This window comes from Periophthalmus magnuspinnatus, chromosome 17 (genome assembly GCF_009829125.3).
Source record: "Periophthalmus magnuspinnatus isolate fPerMag1 chromosome 17, fPerMag1.2.pri, whole genome shotgun sequence".
NCBI lineage: Eukaryota > Metazoa > Chordata > Actinopteri > Gobiiformes > Gobiidae > Periophthalmus > Periophthalmus magnuspinnatus.
Genome location: NC_047142.1, coordinates 28,859,696 through 28,885,477, shown reverse-complemented (window position 1 = coordinate 28,885,477; position 25,782 = coordinate 28,859,696). Strand labels below are relative to the sequence as shown.

The 25,782-nt window shown below is 41.6% G+C and overlaps 1 protein-coding gene across 1 annotated transcript in view; it reads right to left on the bottom strand.

Moving 5' to 3' along the window:
* pth1r (parathyroid hormone 1 receptor) overlaps positions 1-25,782 on the bottom strand; it is a 186,753-nt gene that overhangs the window by 92,477 nt on the left and 68,494 nt on the right. The window contains exon 5 of the mRNA XM_055228263.1: positions 22,090-22,208. Within this exon, the coding sequence (XP_055084238.1) occupies positions 22,090-22,208 (119 nt within the window). The remainder of the gene's footprint in view (positions 1-22,089; positions 22,209-25,782) is intronic.

Below are 25,782 nucleotides of genomic sequence, written 5' to 3'. Positions count from 1 at the left end.
TGTGGTGTGTGATTGGGGTGTGGGCAGGGGGCTCCCATGGGCCCATATGTATTTGTCATTAGCAGACTGGATTGGGCTCCCTGGGGACTCCAGGATGGTAAACATCTAAAGGCCTGAAAAAACGCCCCTGGACCACATCCTCCAGCCACAGGAGCCAGGGCACATGGGAGGATAAATATCAACTGCTTTGATTCATGTGAAAGTGTGGCTTTTTTAAAAATGTTTTTTAGTGTTGTCATGATCCAAAAAAAGTCAATTTCGATACTAAGAAACAGACTGTTCCATAGTGGTCCATGTGTGTGTCTGTGTGTGTGTTCCATAGTGGTCCATGTGTGTCTATCTGTCTGTGTGTGTTTTCCATAGTGGTCCGTGTGTCTCTTTGTGTGTGTTCCATAGTGTTCCGTGTGTGTGTGTTTCATAGTAGTTTGTGTGTGTGTCTGTTCTGTTCCATAGTGGACCGTGTGTGTGTGTACCATAGTGGTCGGGGTGTGTGTGTGTGTAGGTTCCATAGTGGTCGGGGGTGTGTGTGTGTGTGTGTGAGTGCATGTGTGTGTATATGTGTTCCATAGTGGTCTGTGTGTGCGTGTGTGTGCATGTGTGTTCCACATTGGTGCATGGGTGTGAGTGTGTCTTCCACAGTGATCAATGGGCGTGTGGGGGTGTGTGTGTGTGTGTGTGGGGGGGGGGGAAGATACATCTCAACATCATAATAAACATATTCAGGAAAGGTTCATTTCTGTCAATGGGACTTTTTTAGTATACCTGTGAAACATGAGGATCTAGTTTTGTTACTACTTTTAGTATTAATAAGTATCCGATTTTCAATTCTTTTGACGACCCTACATGTTATGCACTTTGATGACAAACCAACAAAACAAATCTACCTCATCAGGGCAGTGGAAGAAGTACTCAGATGTGTTATTTAAGTAAAATTACAGATACTGGAGCAAAAAATTACTCAAGTAAATGTAAGTAAGTATCACATGAAAAAGGTACTTAAGTAAAATTATTAAAGTACTTGTTTCAAAATGTACTTAAAAAGTAAAATGTCCTTTCAGCAGGTCTCACACAATAATAAAAAATACTTTTCCTGTCCTGTTCAAAAATGTAGTAGAAAGAATAGATAATGCTCTCAAATGTACTGAAGTAAAAGTGAAAAATATACACTTTGGAATATACTTAACTTTCTAGGATCTGGTGTCCAACACATTTTGGGTTGTCTAGGCTACAATGCAAATTTTTAGAAGAAGAATAGCAGCATACAAGAACAGCAACAATGTAAATATATTCAATTTAGAAAAATTTTAAGAGTTTAGAATGTTTAGATTTTTGTGTGTGTATATATATATATATATATATATATATATATATATATATATATATATATATATATATATATATAGTAGGAGCCATATGATGTATTGGTTGCCATGGCAATGCATAAGGGTTCACGTGGGCAAGGGTGACATACTGGGAGATACAAAGGCACTGGGTTTCCTGCTGTCTGACAGGTGGAGAGGGGAGACACCGGGTAGCCATATTTTTCGTTGACCGTTTTATTTTTATGCTTGTTACCATACCAGTTTTCTGTAGGCCTACAACTTACCATCTTTGTATGCGTAACCTGCTTAGATACTGTGGAACCAACTGATTAAAACACCATAAAACGCACTTCGTGAGTCATTCAGTTTTTCCAAATAACAGCGCGTCAGATCGAGGTACTGGACCGGGACTCCTCTCGAAGCGACACAGACTTATAGTCGCTACATTTTGTCAACGAAAAAGGCATTTAACTAAATGCTCGCAATATTGAACACGCGCCAGGACGATGCTAAGTGAGTACAGCTGTGCCAATCAGCAACGGGGCAACCAAACGCCATTCTGCGGAGAGCAGGTAAGCTCACCTGCTGCGTTGTCTGCGGACAGAGAATCCGTGCATCAAATACCAGACCTAAGTGTTGTTTGTTTATGGACTTTGAAAAGGAAAATGCTCGGATAATAAATTATGCACTCCGAGTGACGTCACGGTGCCGTGGATTAAATAATGCGATGCCCTGGAGTTTCAATGGAAATGATGATTGTGCCAATTTGTTGAAACAGAAAGTTATTAAATATACATTGTGTTTATTTTAATGGGTATATTGCAACGTTTCACTGAAAATAAATAAATGAATAAAATTTACCTAAAATGGAGACTGGAAAGCGTGAACGCAAACTCTCTGAAAAGGCACTAATGTATAAGGTGGAAAAACTACAAAATGAACGCAAAGGTCATGTGAATAAAATAAAAGGCTTGATACCTGGTATAAAGGCTCTTATGAAACAAAAGGAAAATGTGTATCAAGTAAAGGATTCTCTGGTGAAATTGAATATATGGTGTGACTGTGCTAATGCTGTACAGAGTGAACTTTTGCCTTTAATGCCTCAAGACGAAGTTGTCAAACAAAATGAATGGTTTGCAAGCATAATGAAATACACAGAAACATATCAAAATTATGCAAAACAATGGATTGAGAACATTGAACAAAACTCAAATGAACAAGGTTTAAATGAAATTGATGAAATCATGTACACTGAACCAAAGGAAAATCCACTACGAAATACACACAAACAAGTTTTTACTGAAAATTATGAATTTATGTGTTTTGAATCAAATATGGTAAAAATGTCTGACAAGTTTTTAACAGAAGATGACATAGAGCCAAGAGACAGTGCTTCGAATGCTGGGAGTAATAAAACCTCACAGTTCCTGCTCTCTACAGCCTCTTCTGCACGCCTAAAGGCCGAAGCTGAGCTAGCTGCATTAGCTGCAAGACAACACCTACTCAATGAGAGACATGCACTAGAGGAAGAGGAAGAGCGGCTGCGAAAAAGGAAGGAAAAATTACAACTTGAAACTGAAATGGCAGAAAAAAATGGCAAAACTGGAAATTCTCAGAACTCAAAGCATAACAAGTGGAAAAAGAACTTCAAGAGTATCAGATGGAATGAATTCCTATCTGAAAAAGTGTAAACCGCCATTAAATGTGACTGCACCTATTTTCACTCCAGCATCTGCAAAACAAAGTACAACAATAAACAAGGATGAATTGCCTTTAATAAAACAGACTGGTATTGCAAATGCTGTAATTACAACTCACAAGCAAGTTTCCCAATGTTCAATGTACGGTGCAGAGCCAGTTATTTCACTGCACGGACAACTTACCTCAGATATTGACACAAATGCACTGGATATTGACAATAAAAATTATGTTCTTGGTATTATGGAAAGGCAAAATGAAATAACAACTTTGCTAATACAACAACAATGCCTCGCAGCTCTGCCAAAAAGAGAGATCCCCGTATTTGATGGTAATCCTCTGAAATACCACACATTTATAAAAGCATTTGAAAATGGAGTTGAGAAGAACACGTCAAATGATTCTGATCATTTGTACTTCCTGGAACAGCATACAAGAGGCCATGCAAAAGAACTAGTCAGGAGTTGCCAATACATGAATCCAGAACAAGGCTATACAAAAGATAAGAGTTTATTAATGCAACAGTTCGGTGATGAGCAAAAGGTGGCGTCTTGTTACATGGACAAAGCTCTGTCATGGCCTCCGATTAAAACTGAGGATGTAAAGATGCTGCAGGACTACAGCCTGTTTCTTGGAGGATGCTGTAATGCTATGGAGGATGTACAGTATTTCCATGATTTGGACATGCCCTCTAACATGTTGAGCATAATAATGAAGCTGCCCTATAAGCTCAGAGACAGGTGGCGGAACCACACCTGCGAGCTCCAGGAACGGCAGAAACGGAGAGCTCAATTTCAAGATGTTGCTGATTTCATTGGACAACAAGTGCGCATACTCACCGATCCAGTCTTTAGAAACATCCAAGATCCTCCCGTATTAAACAAACCTAAGCCACAACTTCGATTGAAAAGTACCAGTTTTGCTACCACCGTCGGTCCAGCAGGGAACAAGCCTTGGTCTGCAAGAAATGAAAAGGAAATGAAGACGCCTGAAAGTAATGTTTGCATCTGCTGTGGAGCAGGACACACATTGATTAATTGTGCACAGTTGGGAAAAATAGCACACGAGAAAAGGATGGACTTCCTGAAGGAGAACGGTTCAAAGTGCAGCTTGAGACATCCCACTGTCCTCCACAAAGAGAGAATGCCTGGTGCTGAACAGAGTGAGAGGAGCACGGAAGCCTGCAACATGCTGGTGTCGAGTGGCCTTACAGGGGTTGGAGACCAAGACTGCAAACTACCTATCGTTCCAGTTCAAGTTAAGTCCAAAATGGGAAGCAAAATAATCACCACATATGCATTCTTGGACCAAGGAAGCACTGCAGTGTTTTGCACTGAGAGCCTGCTACACAAACTTTACATAACAGGAAGAAAAGGGCATATTCTTCTACGGACGATGGGCCAAGAGAAGGTTGTCAACAGTAACATGGTGTCTGGACTGGAGGTTGCAGCATTAGATGGAGAAGAGTTCCTGAGGTTGCCCAAAGCCTACACACAGGAGTCCATGCCAGTATGTACAGGAAATATCCCAACCAAAAGTGATATTAAGCAATGGCCTCACGTGAGACACATTCATTTACCACACATCAATGCAGGAATCGAGCTCTTGATAGGAAATAACATGCCAAGAGCTCTGGAGCCATTGGAGGTGGTCTGTAGTGTGGATGGAGGACCATTTTCCACTAGAACGATGCTGGGATGGACAGTAAATGGACCACTGGGCGGAGGCAGTGAAGAGATGGATAGTGAGCAGCAAAACATAACTGTTAATTTGTTTCTGTTGTACAGTTGGATGAGTTATGGCAGCAGCAGTTTATAAATGATTTTCCAGAGAACAGTCTGGATGAGCAGCCTGCCATGTCAAGAGAAGATTTAAAGTTCATGGAATCAGTCACCAACTCTGTAAAACACCTGGATGGCCATTATCAGATCAGTTTGCCACTGCGGCGCAGCACCACTTGCATGCCAAATAACAGGAAAATGGTTGAGCAGCGCTTAAAAAATCTCAAACTAAAGCTGCAGAAAGACCCAACATTTTTCTGTGAATACAAAATGTTTATGGAGGAGCTGCTGCACAGAGAAGTGTGGTGCATCCCACATCATGGTGTTTACCATCCCACCAAAGGAAAGTTAAGAGTCGTGTTTGATTGTGGAGCTTCTTACCAAGGAAAGTTTTGAATGCTCAACTCTTGCAAGGTCCAGATCTGACCAGCTCTTTCATCGGGGTGGTGACCCGCTTCAGAAAGGAGTTAGTGGTGATAATGGCTGACATTGAGTCTATGTCACTCCTGACGATTTGGATCTGCTGAGGTTCCTCTGGTGGCAGGATGGTTATCTGGAGCTAGAACCTGCTGTGTACCGGATGAAAGTGCACTTGTTTGGGGCTACATCGTCACCTAGCTGTGAAAACTATGCCCTTAGGAGATGTGCAGAGGACTATGGGCACCTCTACAGTCAGGATACAGTAAGCGCGCTGTATGACTGTTTTTACGTGGATGATTGCCTTGTCTCGGTGGCTACAGAGGAACAAGCACTCTTGCTATACAAGGAACTAGTCGACTTGTGCTCTAAAGGAGGAGTTGTTCGTTGGGTGCAGATAAAAACAAGGACTAGCTGTCTGGACCGGCCCATCACAAAACTCTGTCTGCTGCAGGAGGCTGAGGTTGGCTAAGGACATGCTGGCTTCAGTAGTATTCTTTATATCTTTTTTTATCTTGCCTTTTTGGACCCTTCTAAATGGCTCGATTTTTGTGGATTTCTTTTTTGTGTCTTTGGACTCAAGACTTTGGACTTGAATCAGTTTGACTGAACTTGCCATATGGGTTTGGACACTTTCCCATGAACATTTTTCAGAGCGGACACTTAAGTGTGAGCATCATCAATGTTGTTTCTACATGTTTGTCTCCTATTTGTATTACTGATTGTAATTGTGGTAATTATTATGTAATAATTAAGGGGCTGGTTGTGTAGGAGCCATATGATGTATTGGTTGCTATGGCAATGCGTAAGGGGCGAGGTTCACGTGGGCAAGGGTAACGTACTGGGAGATACAAAGGCACCAGGTTTCCTGCTGTCTGACAGGTGGAGAGGGGAGACACCGGGTAGCCGTATGAATATATATATATATATATATATATATATATATATATATATTTTTTTTTTTTTTTGTGAAGGCATATGTCAACAGCACTTCACATGAGACACATTGTTTCAAGAGGCACAATTGTTGTTTCTCATTTTGTTTTTACATCCAGGACAAATGCTGCTGTGTTCAGGGTCTTAATAAATAGTTTTTGCAGATCATTATTCAAATGTTTTATCAAAATGATAAAAAAGTCCACATATGAGGACGTTTGTTTTACATCACTTTTCTCAGTAACTATATAATGTAAAAAGATAATTCTTTGTATTTACACTCATTAGGTCCCAGTCAGCCCAAATAACAAAGAGAAATTAGGTCTTAGGAGGTTAAGCCAAGTACAGATATCTCAAATGTATACTTCAGTAAAGTACTTTAGTTACTTGGCTACACTGTCTTGGAGAGCGCTTGTCACTCTGATCGCTGGTTGAGACAAAAAGATAAAACAAATCAAAACAGCCAAATGTACTGGCAAAACGCAATGGAGGAGGCATTTACCTGATAATACAAAGGTGCTCAACTGGAGACATTCAACTGGAGATGTTCAACTGGAGATGTTCAACTGGAGATGTTCAACTGGAGATGTTCAGCTGGAGATGTTCAACTTGAGGCGTTCAACTGAAGATGTTCAACTGGAGATGCTCAGCTGGAGATGTTCAACTTGAAGCGTTCAGCTGAAGATGTTCAACTGGAGATCTTCAATGAGATGTTCAACTGAAGATGTTCAACTGGAGATGTTCAACTGGAGGCGTTCAACTGGAGACGTTCAAGCGGAGGCATTCAACTGGAGATGTTCAATGTAAGGAGTTCAACTGGAGGCATTCAACTGGAGATGTTCAAGTGGAGACATTCAACTGGAGATGTTCAACTGCAGATGTTCAGCTGGAGGTGTTCAACTGGAGATGATCAAGTGGAGATGTTCAACTGGAGGCATTCAAATGGAAATGTTTAACTGCAGATGTTCAACTGGAGGCATTCAACTGGAGATGTTCAACTGGAGATGTTGAACTAGAGGCGTTGAACTGGAGATGTTCAACAGGAGGGATTCAACTGGAGATGTTCAACTGGAGATGTTCAACTAGATGCATCCAACATGATTTTGACCCCGTGGTCTGAATGCAGCACTACAAGCTGTTACCAGTAAAAGCTCTATTAGATTTGAACATGTTTCCTCGCATCTGGAGACACTGAGGTCATGGACTTTAAAATTTAAATTGCACATAATTGTTCTACCATTTAATAAAAGTAATTAAAAACACAAGATAAATTAGTGACAAATGTCTGAAAACAGTCTCTTCTATGGACTCAAATTTAGTAGGTTTATGCCACAATGTAAAGAGGTACATCCATAAACAGGAATTACAAATTCAATCTGCAGAGCTGGACCGAGCCAAGAGCCACAAAAAGTAAATTCAAGGTAATTCAAAGTGCTTTACAGAATAAGAAAGACATTAAAATCACACAAATCAAAACATAAATAATCACAAATAATCATCATAAAATTAACATTAATTAACATTAATTAACATTAAAACAGAATAAGAGTGCAGAATAAAAACCTTTCGGTCATATGCATAGCTAAACAGAACTGTTTTGAGCCTGGATTTAAACATTGTCAAAGTAGAGGCCTGTCTCACATCTTCAGGAAGACTGTTCCAGGTTTTAGATGCAAAAAACGTAAATGCTGATTACCCATGTTTAGTCCTGACTCTGGGCACCAGCAGGAGGCTGGTCCCTGAAGTCCTCAGAGTGCGAGATGGTTCATATGACACTAACATGTCAGAGATGTACTTTGGACCTAGGCCATGGAGAGACTTATACACAAGCAGAGCTGCTTTAAAGTCTATTCTTTGAGCTACAGGAAGCCAGTGCAGAGGCCTGAGCAGAGGACTTATGTGCTCATACTTCCTGGTTCTAGTCAGGACCCAAGCAGCAGCGTTCTGGCTTTACTGTAGCTGTCTTAAGGCTCGTTTGGAGAGGTCCGCGAGCAGGCCGTTACAGTAGCCTAACCTACTGGAGACAAATGCATGGATAATTCTCTCTAAGTCTGGCTTTGACAGTATACCTTTTTTAAAATGAATTTATTTATTTATTTATTTGATAGGGACAATGCACATTAATGAACATCAGTGCAGAACAGATGTAAATAAATAATGATTTTTGCAATGTTTTTTACATGGTAAAAAGCTGCAGATGTTATTGATTTGATGTGGCTGTCAATATATAAATATATATATATATATATATATATATATATATATATATATATATATATAGAGAGAGAGAGAGAGAGAGAGAGAGAGAGAGAGAGAGATAATCATGCTACTTTCAAACACTATGTGAAGTTGTTATGCCAGCACTGGGACCAGTTTTACAACATCACCAGGACATCACATTACCAGCAGCAGATGCACAGTTTAGCCAAAATGTCATCACCGCAGATTGGCAGCCATGCTTCTGTTAGTCTGCCCCAGGGCGACTGTGCCAACACAAGAAGCTTAGAGAAGACATACTGTGCTTTTGTCTGGTACAGTTATAATCTATGGCACCTGTGGATCATAATTTTAAATTTGAAATAGTAATACTGATATATGTATTTTTATGTTTTTTTTAATAACCATAAAAAACTTAGACTACACAGTAAATATAAATGGACAAAGGAAACAGGAAGTGATTGACACTTCCTGTTCCATCAACACTGGCTCCTATTTACTTTACACTGAAAAAATGTGGCCCCTCTCTCTCTAATTGCTGCTGTCAGACTCAAATGTGTGTGTCTGTGTGTGTGTGTGTGTGTGGGGGGGGGGGGTGTATTTGTGTGGGGGTGTACTTGTGTGTGGGTTCATGTGTGTGTGTGTGGGGGGGGGGTATGTGTATGTGTATGTGTGTGTGTGTGTGTGTGTGTGTGTGTGTATGGGGTTTCTTAATGTAAAGTGCTTTGGGTCTTGCAAGTGGAAAAGTACCAGTATAAATATATATGATAATTTGACAGTATAAGTTCTTGTATCTCATTTAAACCTTAAACCCAAACTCAATTGGCTGCGTTGCCGTGGAGATAATGACACTGTCGCTCTGTCGCTGCTGGACGTCGCATACTTCTGAGCAGAACCTCAGCTCCTGGAGACTCAGCGCTAGATTAGTGTTACACCTGATGGAATAGTTATCTCTGTATTTAAAAAAAAAAAAAAAAAAACAGGATCTACAGGACCTGACCTGTCCATCAGGTTACTCTGCAAGGACTCAACCAAGACTAAACCAGGACTAGACCAGGATTAAACCAGGATGATGGATTCAAAATATATATTCAAGTTATATGATGTTATCTCACTGTTCATTTTAAAGGTACTGTAGGTACTGTACTGTAACTGTAGTTACTATAATCATTATATTCATTTCAACTATGTAAACTATGTAATCTGCACTAATGTTTGTTCTTGAGTCTTGCAGAAGTTATCTTTTGAAAGTTGCAGGATCCCACGGGAAGAAGGTCACTCTGAATGTGTGAAACAGAAACATCTTGGGAATGACCTTTGGAGATGCGAAAACAAAATGTATTTCTCTGTGAATCTCGTCATATGTTTTTATTCTGCTTGCAAAGTATGTAAACTATGTCCCCCATCCCTTGAGAACGCATTTGTAACTAGGGTCCCTAACTAAATAAAAGGAGGAGAAAGACGGTGGAAACTTCAGAAAGGAGTGAGGTTGTAAACTGAAGGTTTTGCCTCCCCGCTCTTTCTCCTCAATATTGAGACAAAATAATCTCTCTTGTCTTCTCTTCTCTTTTGAACTGTAATATAGGTTAAAAAGGTGAACCTATCAACTTGGTCCTTCGAGCCGGATCCCAATATACCGGAGGACTCCAGCGGATGTCGGAGACCCAGGAGAGACTGTGGCCACAGCATGAGACCTTTTCCAGGACTGGTCTCTTCGATATCTTTTGGAGTCTAAAGGTTGACGGGATACCGAGGGAGAGAGACGAAACGAGTGAGTAAGTCTTGCTTTAAAAAAAACGGTATGACTGGGGGTCATGCGCGTAGAGAAACCCTAATTATCCTAGGCTCCAATTAGGTACTAAAACCTACTAATACTAATAGTAGTAGTAGTACTAGGGACGGATACGGAGTCCCGTTACCGGGTAAAATAGTGATATTTTACTGGCTGGTACAAAACCGTGATAAGAGGGACGGATGCGGAGTCCCGTTACCGAGTAAAATAGTGACATTTTACTGGCTGGTACAAAACCGTGGAATAAAAAGCAAGGGTGTGTGAGAGAGAGAGACGTGTGAGTGGAGATTCTGAACCACTAGGTGACGAATCTCATACCAAAAAGGTTGGGGAAATACGGTGTATTTCTGTGGATGCAGAGGCAAGATCTCTCCGCCTGCTGAGGCTAAAGTGAGAGATACCACACTAATCACTCGTACCAACCTGTTGTTGTTGTATTCCAGCGATAGAGACCTCCCTAGGAGTTAAAAGCTGGACTAAATTTGAGGAAATAAAAATGGGAAATAGAACTACAAAATTGACACCAAAAGTAAAAGACTAGAAAGCCGTGCACGCAAAATATCCTGAAAAATGTACACAGTTAGATTTGTGGGTAACAAAATATAAATTTGAAGGTGAGTTAAAATCTTCTAAAATAATGGAGCTCCAAAATAAAATACAAAATAAAATACAGGAAAAATGCAAAAATAAAGAATATGATATGTGTAAACTATCTATCATTACTATACTATCTATACTATACTATACTATACTATACTATCTATACTATACTATACTATCATTTGGAAAAATGGTGGGAATTGGCACAAGCCAGAGAAAAAGGCCAAACAGAGGCAAAGCGTAAGCAACAAATTATGCTTAATACAAAGGAGGAAGATGATTTCACCATTTCACCACTGTAATAGCGGCTCAGCCAGAAACACCGGTACAGCAGGCTCAAGCTGAGATAGAGGGAGCAGTAGCGGGAGGGGAGCAACAAGTGCCCCCGCCCCCGTATCACCCGTATCAAGAGGCAACAGAGCTATTACACAGATGAAAACTACACAAACTAGAAGTGAGGCAAAAGGTCAACAGCTATATCAGATTAAAGTCCTGAAAGTGAAGCAGGTTAGAGTCCTGCTGACGGGGTTAGAGTCCCTAGTCAAAAGATCAACAGGCTTATGACCAAGAAAAAACACAGGAAGGAAAAATACTAGTTGATTTACAAGCTGCATTAGGGTGCTGACGCACCTTACCAAAAGTTACTCTACTTTTTAGTTTGGTTTTACTTTAGTTTGTTTATTATTGTGTCTTGCATACAAAGAATGCCGAGCCCTTAAATTCCACAGCTTATAAAACACCATTAACAATCCGTGTGATACAACAAACAAAAACAAAAACAAAACAAAATTAAAGCCGCAAGCGGCATCGAACGGCCCTCGCGGGCCGTGCTTCGCACTCGGCCGACCCGGCACTCCCTGTGGGTGGCGCTAACGCGCCACTTGTCCCTTTTTTATTGCGGCTTTGGGCTGCACTTGTCACCAAACAAGTCAAAACACATGGGAAGTGCTGATGCACAAAATGCAAAAACATGGGTTTTCCAGGCATCGCCATGGCAACACTGTGCAAAATACAAACTTGGCCCCTCGGACTTTTTTGTCGGGGACGACCTGAAGAATCACTGTGCAAAATTTTGTGTCCGTCGTTGACGGTAATAAGTCGTTATAAGACTTTGAAATGTACAAAAATTTGGAAATTTTCCCATTAGGATAACATGGGCGCTTTCGCGCATCGCCATGGCAACCCAGTGAAAAATATGACAAGGGTCTGATTGACTTTTTTGATCAGGATGACATGAGGAGTCATGGTGCCAAATTTCACATTATTCCATGAAACTAATATTTTTCCCATGAATGGGAAAAATTGGGAGGTTTCCCATTAGGATAACATTGGCAGTTTGGCGCATCGCCATGGCAACACGGTGCAAAAGACGACATAGGTCTGATTGGCTTTATTGATTGGGATGACCCAATGGAATTTTGTGTCAAATTTGATAACATTTGGGAAAACTAAATTTTCGGCCGTCCATACAAATATATTAAATGTTCTGTAGGGGGCGCTATCGCGCCAATTTAGTTTCTAACATAATGAGTAGCTTTAGGCCCAAAAGTTTTAAAACTGATTCGAATTTGAGCCAAATCGGACTTTGCATGCGCAAACGGGAGCAAATTTTGACTTTTGAAAATTGCAAAAATTCCGATGGAATTTTGCGGCTTCGCCGCACGGAAACCGTAAAAGTGAAGCGCCTTCAGAGGAGTTGACGAAAATGCGAGGTCAGCGAAAACGCTGACTCGGCATTTTGGAATTTTCAATCCAAGATGGCCGACTTCCGGTGCGTCAGGGGGCGTGGCCATAATAATCTTTTTTGTTTGGCATCATTTGAAGAATGCGTGCACCGAATTTCGTGGCTGTATGAGAAAGTCGACGTCGACGTCTCCCATTGACGCTCGAAAATTTGACTTTTGCAGGGGGCGCTGTCGCGCCATTTTTTTATGCCCAATGATGCACCACATAAAAATAAAAATAAAATAAATTTTTCGGCAGACCTGAATTGTGGGCAAAATTTGGTGAGTTTTTGAATATGTTCAGGGGGTCAAATTACTGCTCAAAGAGCAGATGAAAGAAGAAATAAAAATAATTAAAGCCGCAAGCGGCATCGAACGGCCCTCGCGGGCCGTGCTTCGCACTCGGCCGACCCGGCACTCCTTGTGGGTGGCGCTAACGCGCCACTTGTCCCTTTTTTATTGCGGCTTTGGGCTACACTTTTCACCAAACAAGTCAAAACACATTCGAAGTGCTGATGCACAAAATGCAACAACATGGGTTTTCCAGGCATCGCCATGGAAACACCGTGCAAAATACAAACTTGGCCCCTCGGACTTTTTTGTCGGGGATGACCTGAAGAATCACTGTGCCAAATTTGACAATCCTCAATGAAGCGAATAAGACGTTATAACATTTTGAAAAGTACGAAAATTTGGAAATTTTCCCATTAGGATAACATGGGCGCTTTCGCGCATCGCCATGGCAACCCAGTGAAAAATATGACATGGGTCTGATTGACTTTTTTGATCAGGATGACATGAAGAGTCATGGTGCCAAATTTCACATTATTCCATGAAACTAATATTTTTCCCATGAATGGGAAAAATTGGGAGGTTTCCCATTAGGATAACATTGGCAGTTTGGCGCATCACCATGGCAACACGGTGCATAAAAGGACATAGGTCTGATTGACTTTATTGATTGGGATGACCCAATGGAATTTTGTGTTAAATTTGGTAACATTTGGGAAAACTAAATTTTCGGCCTTCCATACAAATATATTAGATGTTCTGTAGGGGGCGCTATCGCGCCAATTTAGTTTCTATCATAATGAGTAGCTTTAGACCCGAAAGTTTTACAACTGATTCGAATTTGACCAAAATCGGACTTTGCATGCGCAAACGGGAGCAAATTTTGACTTTTGAAAATTGCAAAAATTCCGATGGAATTTTGCGGCTTCGCCGCACGGAAACCGTGAAAGGGATCATCATAAATTGGATAACTTTTGATGCCCCACTTGTCTAGATGATGTACAGTGATTTTCAGCTCTGCAGGTGAAGCGCCTTCAGAGGAGTTGACGAAAATGCAACGTCAGCGAAAACGCTGACTCAGCATTTTGGAATTTTCAATCCAAGATGGCCGACTTCCGGTGCGTGAGAGGGCGTGGCCATAATAATATTTTTTGTTTGGCATCACTTGAAGAATGCGTGTACCGAATTTCGTGGCTGTATGAAAAAGTTGACGTCGACGTCTCCCATTGACGTCAAAAATTTGACTTTTGCAGGGGGCGCTGTCGCGCCATTTTTTTATGTCCAATGAAGCACCACATAAAAAAATAAATTTTTCGCCAGACCTGAATTATGGGCAAAATTTGGTGAGTTTTTGAATATGTTCAGGGGGTCAAATTCCTGCTCAAAAAGCAGAAGAACCAAGAAAAAAAAAAAAAATAATTAAAGCCGCAAGCGGCATCGAACGGCCCTCGCGGGCCGTGCTTCGCACTCGGCCGACCCGGCACTCCCTGTGGGTGGCGCTAACGTGCCACTTGTCCCTTTTTTATTGCGGCTTTGTGCTGCACTTGTCACCAAACAAGTCAAAACACATTGGAAGTGCTGATGCACAAAATGCAAAAACATGGGTTTTCAAGGCATCGCCATGGCAACACCGTGCAAAATACAAACTTGGCCCCCAGGACTTTTTTGATGGGGACAACCTGAAGAATCACTGTGCAAAATTTTGTGTTCGTCGTTGACGGTAATATGTCGTTATAAGACTTTGAAATGTACAAAAATTTTGAAATTTTCCCATTAGGATAACATGGGCGCTTTTGCGCATCGCCATGGCAACACAGTGAAAAATATGACATGGGTTCCATTGACTTTTTTGAACAGGATGACATGAAGAGTCATGGTGCCAAATTTCACATTATTCCATGAAACTAATATTTTTCCCATGAATGGGAAAAATTTGGAGGTTTCCCATTAGGATAACATTGGTAGTTTGGCGCATCGCCATGGCAACACGGTGCAAAAAAACACATGGGTGTTATTGACTTTATTGATTGGGATGACCCAATGGAATTTTGTGTCAAATTTGGTAACATTTGGGAAAACTAAATTTTCGGCCTTCCATACAAATTTATTAGATGTTCTGTAGGGGGCGCTATCGCGCCAATTTAGTTTCTGTCACAAAGAGTAGCTTTAGGCTGGAAAGTTTTACAACTGATTTGAATTTGAGCAAAATCGGACTTTGCTTGCGCAAACGGGAGCAAATTTTGAAATTTGAAAATTGCAAAAATTCCGATGGAATTTTGCGGCTTCGCCGCACGGAAACCGTGATAGGCATCATCATGAATTGGATAACTTTTGATGCCCCACTTGTCTAGATGATGTACAGTGATTTTCAGCCCAGTCGATGAAGCGCCTTCAGAGGAGTTGACGAAAATGCGAGGTCAGCGAAAACGCTGAGTCGGCATTTTGGAATTTTCAATCCAAGATGGCTGACTTCCGGTGTGTCAGTCAAGGACAACACATTGACTCAATGTCAAGGACACAGGAGTCTGTGCAAGGTCGCGGTGCTGCCACGAAGTTGCGCGCGAAGCGCGCAACTTCGTGAAGACAGTCTGCAACGATGAGTGCGAAGCACTCATCGTTGCGGAAGCAATAGGCCCTACGCCCTGTAGGGGCTCGGGCCTAATAAGAATAATATTTTTAGCAAAAACAATATATCCGATAACATTACAATGACATATTATACGTTTTTTGAAAGCTCTCGACTTTCCCCACGTCACCGTGGGGTCAATGGCGAATGACGAGCGCTAACGCGCTAGTCATTCGCCATGGCGTCGGGGTCCGCCATTGACCTCCCATTGACTTCCATTCATTTTAGCAGTTATAAGTATGGCCCATGCCTGCGGCATGGGGGCTTGGATAGGGCTCGATGCCAGGAGTGTGTTTGGAGACATGAGCGCTTCGCGCTGCGTCTCGTCAACATTGAGTCAAAGCCCATTGACTCAATGTTGACGCTGACATGCTAGCAAGTACAAATATGCATGTCCCATGCCTACGGCATGGGTTGCTAGGACACAGGAGTCTGTGCAAGGTCGCGGTGCTGCCACGAAGTTGCGGCATGGGGGCTTGGATAGGGCTCGATGCCAGGAGTGTGTTTGGAGACATGAGCGCTTCGCGCTGCGTCTCGTCAACATTGAGTCAATGGGCTTCGCCCATTGACTCAATGTTGACGCTGACATGCTAGCAAGTACAAATATGCATGTCCCATGCCTACGGCATGGGTTGCTAGGACACAGGAGTCTGTGCAAGGTCGCGGTGCTGCCACGAAGTTGCGCGCGAAGCACTCATCGTTGCGGAAGCAATAGGCCCTACGCCCTGTAGGGGCTCGGGCCTAACAAACAAAATCTACTAGTTAATGGGGTACAAATTTCTTTCTTGTGTGATACTGGTGTGTGCAAAACCACCATGAAAACTAAAGTCCCACATATGATACACAGTGGGGAGAGCAGCAAATGGAGAAATTACACATGTTTCACTGACAAAACCTGTCATGATACAAGATCCGAAGGGAAAGACAATAAAACTAGCTGTATTGTATTTCCCTGACTGCCCGTTAAATTTGTTGGGTCGTGATGAAGTTCAGACCAACAACAACTTATATGTTATTCACCCAGATGATGAGGAAGAACTGTTTCCCTGAAATGCATTAGAACTTACACAAGAGGAAGAGGCCATATTAAGTGACATACCAAAGTGTTTGTGGTCAAAAGGGCCATCTGATGTAGGTCTGATTAAAGGGGTAATACCAGTAACAATTAGACCCAAATCTGAATACAGACCTTGTGTGAAACAGTATAAATTAAAACCTAATGCTATAGAGGGGATTAAACCAGAAATAGAAAGCTTAAAACAAGCAGGGGTAATAGTGGAGTGTGATGATTCACCTTGTAATAGTCCAATATTTCCTGTGAAGAAACAAGCACCATCTACAGGATGGAGAATGGTACAGGACCTACAAGCTGTAAATAATGCAGTAATTCAGCGAGCACCGTGTGTGCCAGATCCACACACACTATTAAATTCACTCAGATCAGATGCTGAGGTATTTACAGTTGTAGACATTAGTAATGCTTTCTTCTCTGTGCCTATACATAAAGATAGTCAATTCTGGTTTGCATTTACTTTTGAGGGACGTAGATATACATTATCACGATTAGGACAAGGTTATTGTGAAAGTCCAACAATATATTCACAGGCAATGTCGGCTAACTTAGCAAAATTTAACCCACCTAAAGGAAGCCAAGTACTTCTGTATGTGGATGACATACTTTTGGCTTCCCCAGATAGAAAATCATGTGAAATTGATTCAATTGCTCTACTAAAATTCCTAGCAGAAAATGGCCATAAAGTGAGTAAAAATAAGCTTCAACTTTGCAAAAATACAGTGAAGTATTTAGGACATAGTTTGAGTGCTGGAGGCCGTACAATAATAGCAGGACGTAAAGAGACTATACTTAAAGCACCAAAACCTCAAACAAAGAAACAAATGATGTCATTTCTAGGATTAACTAATTACTGTAGACAGTGGATAGCTAATTATGCTGAAATCACCCATCCATTGAGTAAAATGATGTATGATGTGACAATAAATATGCATGACAAACTACAATGGACAGAGGAGAGTGAAAAAGCATTTACAGAAGTAAAACAGGCCTTAGTTTCTAGTGCTGTGTTAGCACTTCCTGACTATGACAAACCTTTTGTGCAAATGGTAGACGTCATTTTATGACGTCAGTTTTAACACAAAAACATGGGGATAAGCTCAGAGCAGTGGCATTTTACTCCTCCAAATTAGACACTAGTGATACTTTTCCATACATTAGTACTACCAGAAGGAAAACCTATTTTACCAAAAAATCTTTTTAAATATGCAGCAATTTTGACACATGGTGTCTCACATGTATCAACAGTGGGGATGGTAAAGCATATAGGTCAAATATATCGGCAGGTAGGCAGGCAGAGCTCCTAACCTTAGCCAAAACCAAATCCAATCTACTGGTAACAATAAATAACATAAAGAAAAATTTGACTAATAATGGTCAAGAATGTTGGATGTTTTTGCTGAGAGCTCATGTATCAGGGATAGATCCTATTTACAAATTAATTATATGTGAAATGTTATAAACCCCTGAACCGGTTCTGAGTCCCAGGCTGCAAAGTAGCGGAATAAAAATTAAAGCAACAGTAACTTTTACTAAAGAACAAGTGTTCAATATGGCAACTGGTGTATCTGATTTTGGAAACAATTGGCTAACAATGATAGAACAGGCATCAAAGTACTTTAATAAAGACTGTATTGCTTGTATGGGACCCAGACCGCTTTTGAGAATGGTACCAACACCTCCTGAGTTAACAGTGCACTGTGTGGAGGATATCTTAACTAAAACAGTACCAGAGGCAGAGTGCGCAAAGTGGGATGCAGTGTACCCACTAACTAGGCCTGAGAAACAAACCAAAATTTGAGGCCAAATTACCAAAAGGAAATTACACCTGTATCCAACGCTCAAATTCGGTAACGAATGTTTTAGGTAATATTGATGGAAATCTATGTGAAAAAAAAAATCTGACTACAAATAAAGCACTACCCAGTGACAGTGACATCTACTGGTACTGTGGAGGGAAAATACTTCGAGCAAATATGCCAAATGAATTTACTGGAGTATGCGCTTTAGTTAATCTGATCATACCTATAGAAGTAATGTCAATAGAACAAGAACAATTAACAGCATTGATTGAACAACAATCTACTGAAAACCATGCGATTGGAGTGCCCAGAGGGGTTCCTGATAAATATAAATTAGCTAATCAAATTGCCACAGGATTTGAAAATATTCCTTTAATAGCCGCTATAATTCCAATCACTCCCAATAAAAAACGTAGACAGAATCAACTACATCCACTACAAAAATTGGGAAACTACACACAGGAGGGGTTTGAAGCAGTGCACGAGCAACTAAGCGCCACCTCACTTATGCCGCATAGCTGTTGACACGCTCCTGGCAGAATGAGGAGGAGTTTGTTCTGTTATTGGGGCCAGCTGTTGCGTGGTCATCCCTAACAATACCGCTGCAGACGGAAGCCTGACTAGAGCTATAGGCAGCCTGCGTGCGATGAATAGACGCTTAAAGGAGCAGTCTGGGTTGAGTACCCCCTTCTGGGATGACTGGCTAAGGGGGTTTGGGCGCTGCAGAGCACTGGTCTCATCGGTCCTAGTATCAATCGCTGTGTTTGTAGCTATTTTAACCTTGTGTGGATGCTGTTGTATTCCTTGTCTTCGTTCCCTGATCAATAGGTTAATAACCGCTGCCATCTCACCCGCACCTGAGGACAAAGGGGTGCAGATGTACCTATTGGAGGGCAGTAATGACGAGAACCCTGAAGGAGCACTTCCAAATCACAGTTCGATAAACAGGAGGGAATGATGGATTCAAAATATATATTCAAGTTATATGATGTTATTTCACTGTTCATTTTAAAGGTACTGTAGGTACTGTACTGTAACTGTAGTTACTATAATCATTATATTCATTTCAACTATGTAAACTATGTAATCTGCACTAATGTTTGTTCTTGAGTCTTGCAGAAGTTATCTTTTGAAAGTTGCAGGATCCCACGGGAAGAAGGTCACTCTGAATGTGTGAAACAGAAACATCTTGGGAATGACCTTTGGAGATGCGAAAACAAAATGTATTTCTCTGTGAATCTCGTCATATGTTTTTATTCTGCTTGCAAAGTATGTAAACTATGTCCCCCATCCCTTGAGAACGCATTTGTAACTAGGGTCCCTAACTAAATAAAAGGAGGAGAAAGACGGTGGAAACTTCAGAAAGGAGTGAGGTTGTAAACTGAAGGTTTTGCCTCCCCGCTCTTTCTCCTCAATATTGAGACAAAATAATCTCTCTTGTCTTCTCTTCTCTTTTGAACTGTAATATAGGTTAAAAAGGTGAACCTATCACAGGACTTGGCAAGGACTAGACCAGGACTAAAACAGGAATAAACCAAGACTCAACCAGGACGAAAACCGGACGAAACCAGGACGAAACCAGGACTAAAGCAGGACTAGACAAGGACTAGACCAGAACTTGACCAGGACTAGACCAGAACTTGACCAGGACTAGACCAGGACTAGACCAGAACTAAACCAGGACTAGACCAGGAATAGACCATGGCTAAACCAGGGCTAAACCAGGGCTGAACCACGAATAAAGCAGGACTAGACCAGGATTAAACCAGGACGAAACCAGGACTAAACCACGACTAGACAAGGACTAGACCAGGATTAGCCAATGGCTTGACCAGGATTGAACCAGGACTAAACCAGGACTAGACCAGGACTAAACCAGCACGGAACCAAGACTAAAATAGGACTAGACCAGGACTTGGCCAGGATTAAACCAGGACTAGACCAGGACTAAACCTGGACTAAAGCAGGACTATACCAGGATTTGGCCAGAATTAAACCAGGACTAGACCAGAACTAGACCAGGACTCAACTAGGACTCAACTAGGACTAAATCAGCACTCAACCAGGATTAAAACAGGCCTAAACCAGGACTAGACCAAGACTAAATCAGCACTCAACCAGGATTAAAACAGGCCTAAACCAGGACTAGACCAAGACTAAACTAGGACTAAACCAGGACTAAACCAGTACTCAACCAGTACTAAACCAGGACTAAACCAGGACTAGACCAGGACGGAACCAGAACTAAACCAGGACTAGACCAGGACTTGGCTAGGATTAAACCAGGACGGAACCAGAACTAAACCAGGACTAGACCAGGACTTGGCTAGGATTAAACCAGTACAAAACCAGGACTAAACCAGGATTAAACCATGACTAGTACAGGACTTGGCCAGAATTAAACCAGGACTAGACCAGGACTAAACCAGGACACAACCAGGACTCAACCAGGACTAAACCAGCATTCAACCAGGACTAAACCAGGCCCAAAAACCAGGACTAGACTAAGACTAAACCAGGACTAAACCAGGACTAAACCAGAACTAGACCAGAACTAAACCAGGACTAAACTAGACCAGACCAGGACTAGACCAGGACTAGACCAGGACTAAAACAGGACTCAACCAAGACTAAACCAGGACTAAACCAGGTATAAACCAAGCAGAAACTAGTACTAGTTTGTAACATTTAAGACATTTTCACTGTGGGCAAAAGTTACCCCTCTTAACATTATGCATTCTAATCAGCACCACAATGAGCTTAGAAACAATTGGCATGCTTACCACAACATGTATTACAGCAGGGCCATGCTGTAATAAACAGCTACACCCTGCCAGTAATCAAATACCTTGCAGGAATCATAAGCTGCAAAGGAGGAAATACAGACCACAGATGTGAAGACCTGAAAGCTTCTGACCATTCATGAGGAGTTCCATCCCAAATCCAGCACCCTGAGACTGTACCCAAGCTGTAAGGAAGGAGGCCAAGTTCTAGTGAGGGTGTGAGCCACTGTCCAGGATGAAACATCCAAGGCGCATATGTAAATCAAGGACAAGGCCCCAACAGATGACGTGCTTAGTGGCCCCTGAGACAATCCAGTACATAACTGCAGAGTGTAAGATGCTGTAGGGAAAGCATACACAGAGCGGCATAACAAAGTGGAGCCATAGTGTCCAGAAACATCTATGCAGAGTACTGGAGACTGGAGACCCCAAGGTCAAGGTGGGAAATGCCTCCAAAAGGTAGTGGAGAATGACCGCGCAAAGATACAGTGGGACTTTCAGATACAGACTGACACAATGGTAATGGACCAACCAGACATTGTGGTGGTGGATAAACACCAGCGCAAAGCCATTGTGGTGGATATTGCAGAACCAAGTAATTGGAACATCATACAAAAGCACCATGAGAAACTATAGAAATAACAGGCGCTCAAAGAAGAGCTGGAAAAGGCCTGGAAGGGGAAGGCATCAGTGGTCAATGGAGCATTCGAGGCAGTGACCCTGAAACTGGAGGAAAGATAACAGCAGATCCCAGGAAAAACATCAGACATCAGACAAGATAATTAGTTTGCTATTGACAAGAAAAGATCCAGATATGGCCTTGTTTTTTCATGCTTCCATCATTGTGTTGCTCCAACAAGGGCTGTGTCTGAGTCCAGCCACAGAACTGGACTCATTCATACCGTCTCATACATTCATCACATTAAAATTGCGAGCATGGCGTTCATATAGTCTTTTTTGTCACATTAAAATGGCAAGCATGACGTTCATGCCATCACATCCATTGGTCTTATTCAAATGAGCCATACCTTGTTGTGACTCTGGTTGTACAGGAACTTGGCGCATTCGCTGTAATTGGCCCAGGTCTTGTTGTTTGTGGTGGTTAGCTCCCAGCTCCCGTTGTGGTCACAGCGGCGGTACGCCTGTCCTAAAAGTCCAAAGAACAAAATGCTTTATTCAAACTAGACCTACTATAGCCATGGTGATAGGTCACATTTGGTAATCGTTTAGAGATTTACTCATAATATTAAATAAACTTCTGTCTAATTTATACTGTACCAAAAAATAAATAATAATAATAAAATAAATCAATTAAATTAAATTTGAATCTATCTGTCAAGTGTGTATTTCAATTCTGTGTGAAATCTGTGAACAGACAGGAGTCTCTGTCAGGTCGTTGGTACAGACTGGGGTCTCTTCTTTGTCAGGCCATCGTTAGAGAGTGGAATTTTTGTCAGGTCGTTGTTACAGACTGTAGTCTCGGTAAGGTTGTTGTTACAGACTGGGGTCGTTGTCAGGTGGTTGTTACAAACTGGGGTCTCTGTCAGGTTGTTGTTACAGACTGGCATCTTTTGATTTCAGATCGTTGTTGCAGATTGGGGTCTCTGTCAGGTTGTTGTTACCGACTGGGGTCATTGTCAGGATGTTGTTGCAGACAGACATTTTTGTCAGGTTTATGTTACAGACTGGAGTCTCGATCAAGTCACTGTTACAGACTGGGATCTTTTCTCTGTCAGGTCATTGTAACAGACTGGGGTGTTTTCTTTGTCAGTCTTTGTTTCAGACTGGGGACGTTTTTTTTGTCAGCTTGTTGTTAAAGATTGAGGTCTTTGTCAGGTCAATCTTACAAACTGGGGTCTTTGTCAGGTCGTTGTTGCAGACTGGGGTCTTGTCGTTGTTACAGACGCTGGTCTTTTTCAGGTCGTTGTTACAGACTGGGGTCTTTTTCAGGTCGTTGCTACAGACTGGAGTCTTTGTCAGGTGATTGTTACAGACTGGGGTCTCTGTCAGGTCGTTTTTATAGACTGGGGTCTTTGTCACGTCGTTGTTACCAATTGGGGTCTTTGTCAGATTGATATTACAGACTGTAGTATTTGTCAGGTTGTTGTTACAGACTGGGGACTTTGTCAGGTCATTAGTACAGACTGGAGTATTTCTGAGGTCGTTGTTACAGACTGGGGTATTTCTCAGGTCATTCTTTCATACTGGGGACTTTGGTTTCCCCCATCAACCAAAACATGAACGCCCTTCGAGACTTCGACAACTGTTGTTGTGATTTTGGGTGTTACAAAAATAAAAAGCTGTTATATTTATAATAATTTATCGACCTCCTGGTCCATATGCCGACTTCCTGACAGAGTGTTCTGATTTCATCTCAAGTTTAGTCTTGAACTGGGAAAGGATTGTTATAGTTGGAGATTTCAACATTCATGTAGATAACGGCAGTGATTGCCTCAGTAATGCTTTTGGTGCACTCCTGGATGGGATCGGTTTCACCCAGAGTGTGAATAAGCTGACTCACTGTCACAATCACACTCTAGATCTCGTTCTAACCTATGGTATTGAGATTAATGATCTAATTGTCCTTCCTCAAAACCCTATACTCTCTGACCATTTCTTAATTACCTTTCAATTTATACTAAAAGACTATCCAGCCCCACAGAAAAAAACTATAATGAAAAGAACATTATCAGATAAATCGGTTACAGAGTTTAAAGAAATTATTGAGCCATTACTGAAAGATATGTCATGTGACAATGGTAATAATTTTAATCCAATTGTCACTGATCAATTGGTTGACAGAACAATGCTCACCTTAAAATCTGCTCTCGATGTTGTAGCTCCGCTAAAACAGAAAAGCATTAAACCAAGACCTCCGGCTCCATGGTACACGTTACAGCTCAGGACACTCAAACAACATGTAAGACGCACAGAGAAGCTTTGGCGCCGCTCGCGCTCTGAGCAGTCTCTGAAGGCATGGAAGCTCTGCCTGCTCACTTATAAGGCCGCTCTGCGGAAAGCCCGAACTAGATACTATTCAAATCTAATAGAAGTAAACAAAAATAACCCCAGATTTTGTTCAGCACTGTAGCCAGGCTGACAAACTCCCACACTGCTAATGAGTCTCTTATCCCCTCGAACATTAGTTGTGATGACTTTCTTCACTTCTTCGATTACAAAATCACAACCATTAGAGACAAAATTAACAAAGCTACTCCAAAAATCAGCTCTGAGCAAATCCAGTCTGTAATGCCAATATCCCATATGGACCCTCTAATAATATTAGATAAATTTACTCCTGTTGATGAGGTGGAGATTACCTCAGTCATCATGTCGTCAAAACCATCAACCTGTTTGCTCGACCCTATTCCAATCAGACTCCTCAAAGAAGCCCTCCCCCTAATAATAGATTCCATCCATAACATAATAAATATGTCGTTAGAAAATGGCTACGTTCCTCAGTCCTTTAAGTATGCTGTGATTAAACCCCTTTTGAAAAAACCTAACCTAAATCCTGATGAATTAGTCAACTATAGACCTATCTCTAATCTTCCCTTCCTCTCAAAAATTCTAGAACGAGTTGTGGTGAAACAGCTCTGCCGCCACCTGCAGGACAATAATATATTTGAAAAATTTCAATCTGGATTCAGAGCTCACCACAGCACAGAGACTGCACTGCTTAAAGTAACAAATGATTTACTACTAGCTGCTGATAACGGGCTGGCTTCAGTCCTGGTCCTACTGGACCTCAGTGCAGCGTTTGACACCATTGATCACAACATTCTACTGCAGAGGTTAGAATGTGACATTGGAATCAGAGGGACCGCCCTCAAATGGTTTAAATCCTATCTATCAGATAGGTACCAGTTTGTTAGTATAAACCAGAGCACCTCTCCCTGTTCTAAAGTAGCCTGTGGTGTTCCGCAAGGATCTGTGCTTGGTCCAATCCTGTTTACTCTGTATATGTTGCCATTGGGTAACATTATCAGAAAACATGGCATTAATTTTCACTGCTATGCTGATGACACTCAGCTGTACTTATCAATGAAACCAAATCAGACTGATCAAATAGATAAACTCAGTGCCTGTGTGAAGGACATCAAAACCTGGATGACCTTGAATTACCTGCTCTTAAATCCTGAAAAAACAGAGGTCATTGTCGTTGGTCCCAAAGGTCAAAGAGATTCTCTGTCAGACCAGATAATCTCACTCGACAATGTGAGTATAGCTTCTAGCCCTACTGTAAAAAATCTTGGAGTCCTATTTGATCAAAATCTCTCATTCACAGCCCATGTAAACCTAGCTTGTAAAACCGCATACTTTCACCTGCGAAATATAACTAAAATTAGAAATATTTTACCTAAAAACGATGCTGAAAAACTCATCCATGCATTTGTTACTTCCAGACTTGATTACTGTAATTCCCTGCTTGCCGCCTGCCCCAAAAGTACTATAAGGAGCCTCCAGTTGGTCCAAAATGCAGCGGCCAGAGTCCTAAAAGGAACTAAAAGAAGAGACCACATCAGTCCTGTACTAAAATATCTGCACTGGCTTCCTGTCGAGCTTAGAATCAAATTCAAAGTCCTCCTCCTGACATACAAAGCCCTAAACGGTATGGCCCCATCCTATCTGCAAGATGCTATTGTCCCGTACCAGCCAAACAGAGCACTCCGCTCTCAGAATGCAGGACTATTAGTGGTTCCTAGAGTGTCCAAAAGTAC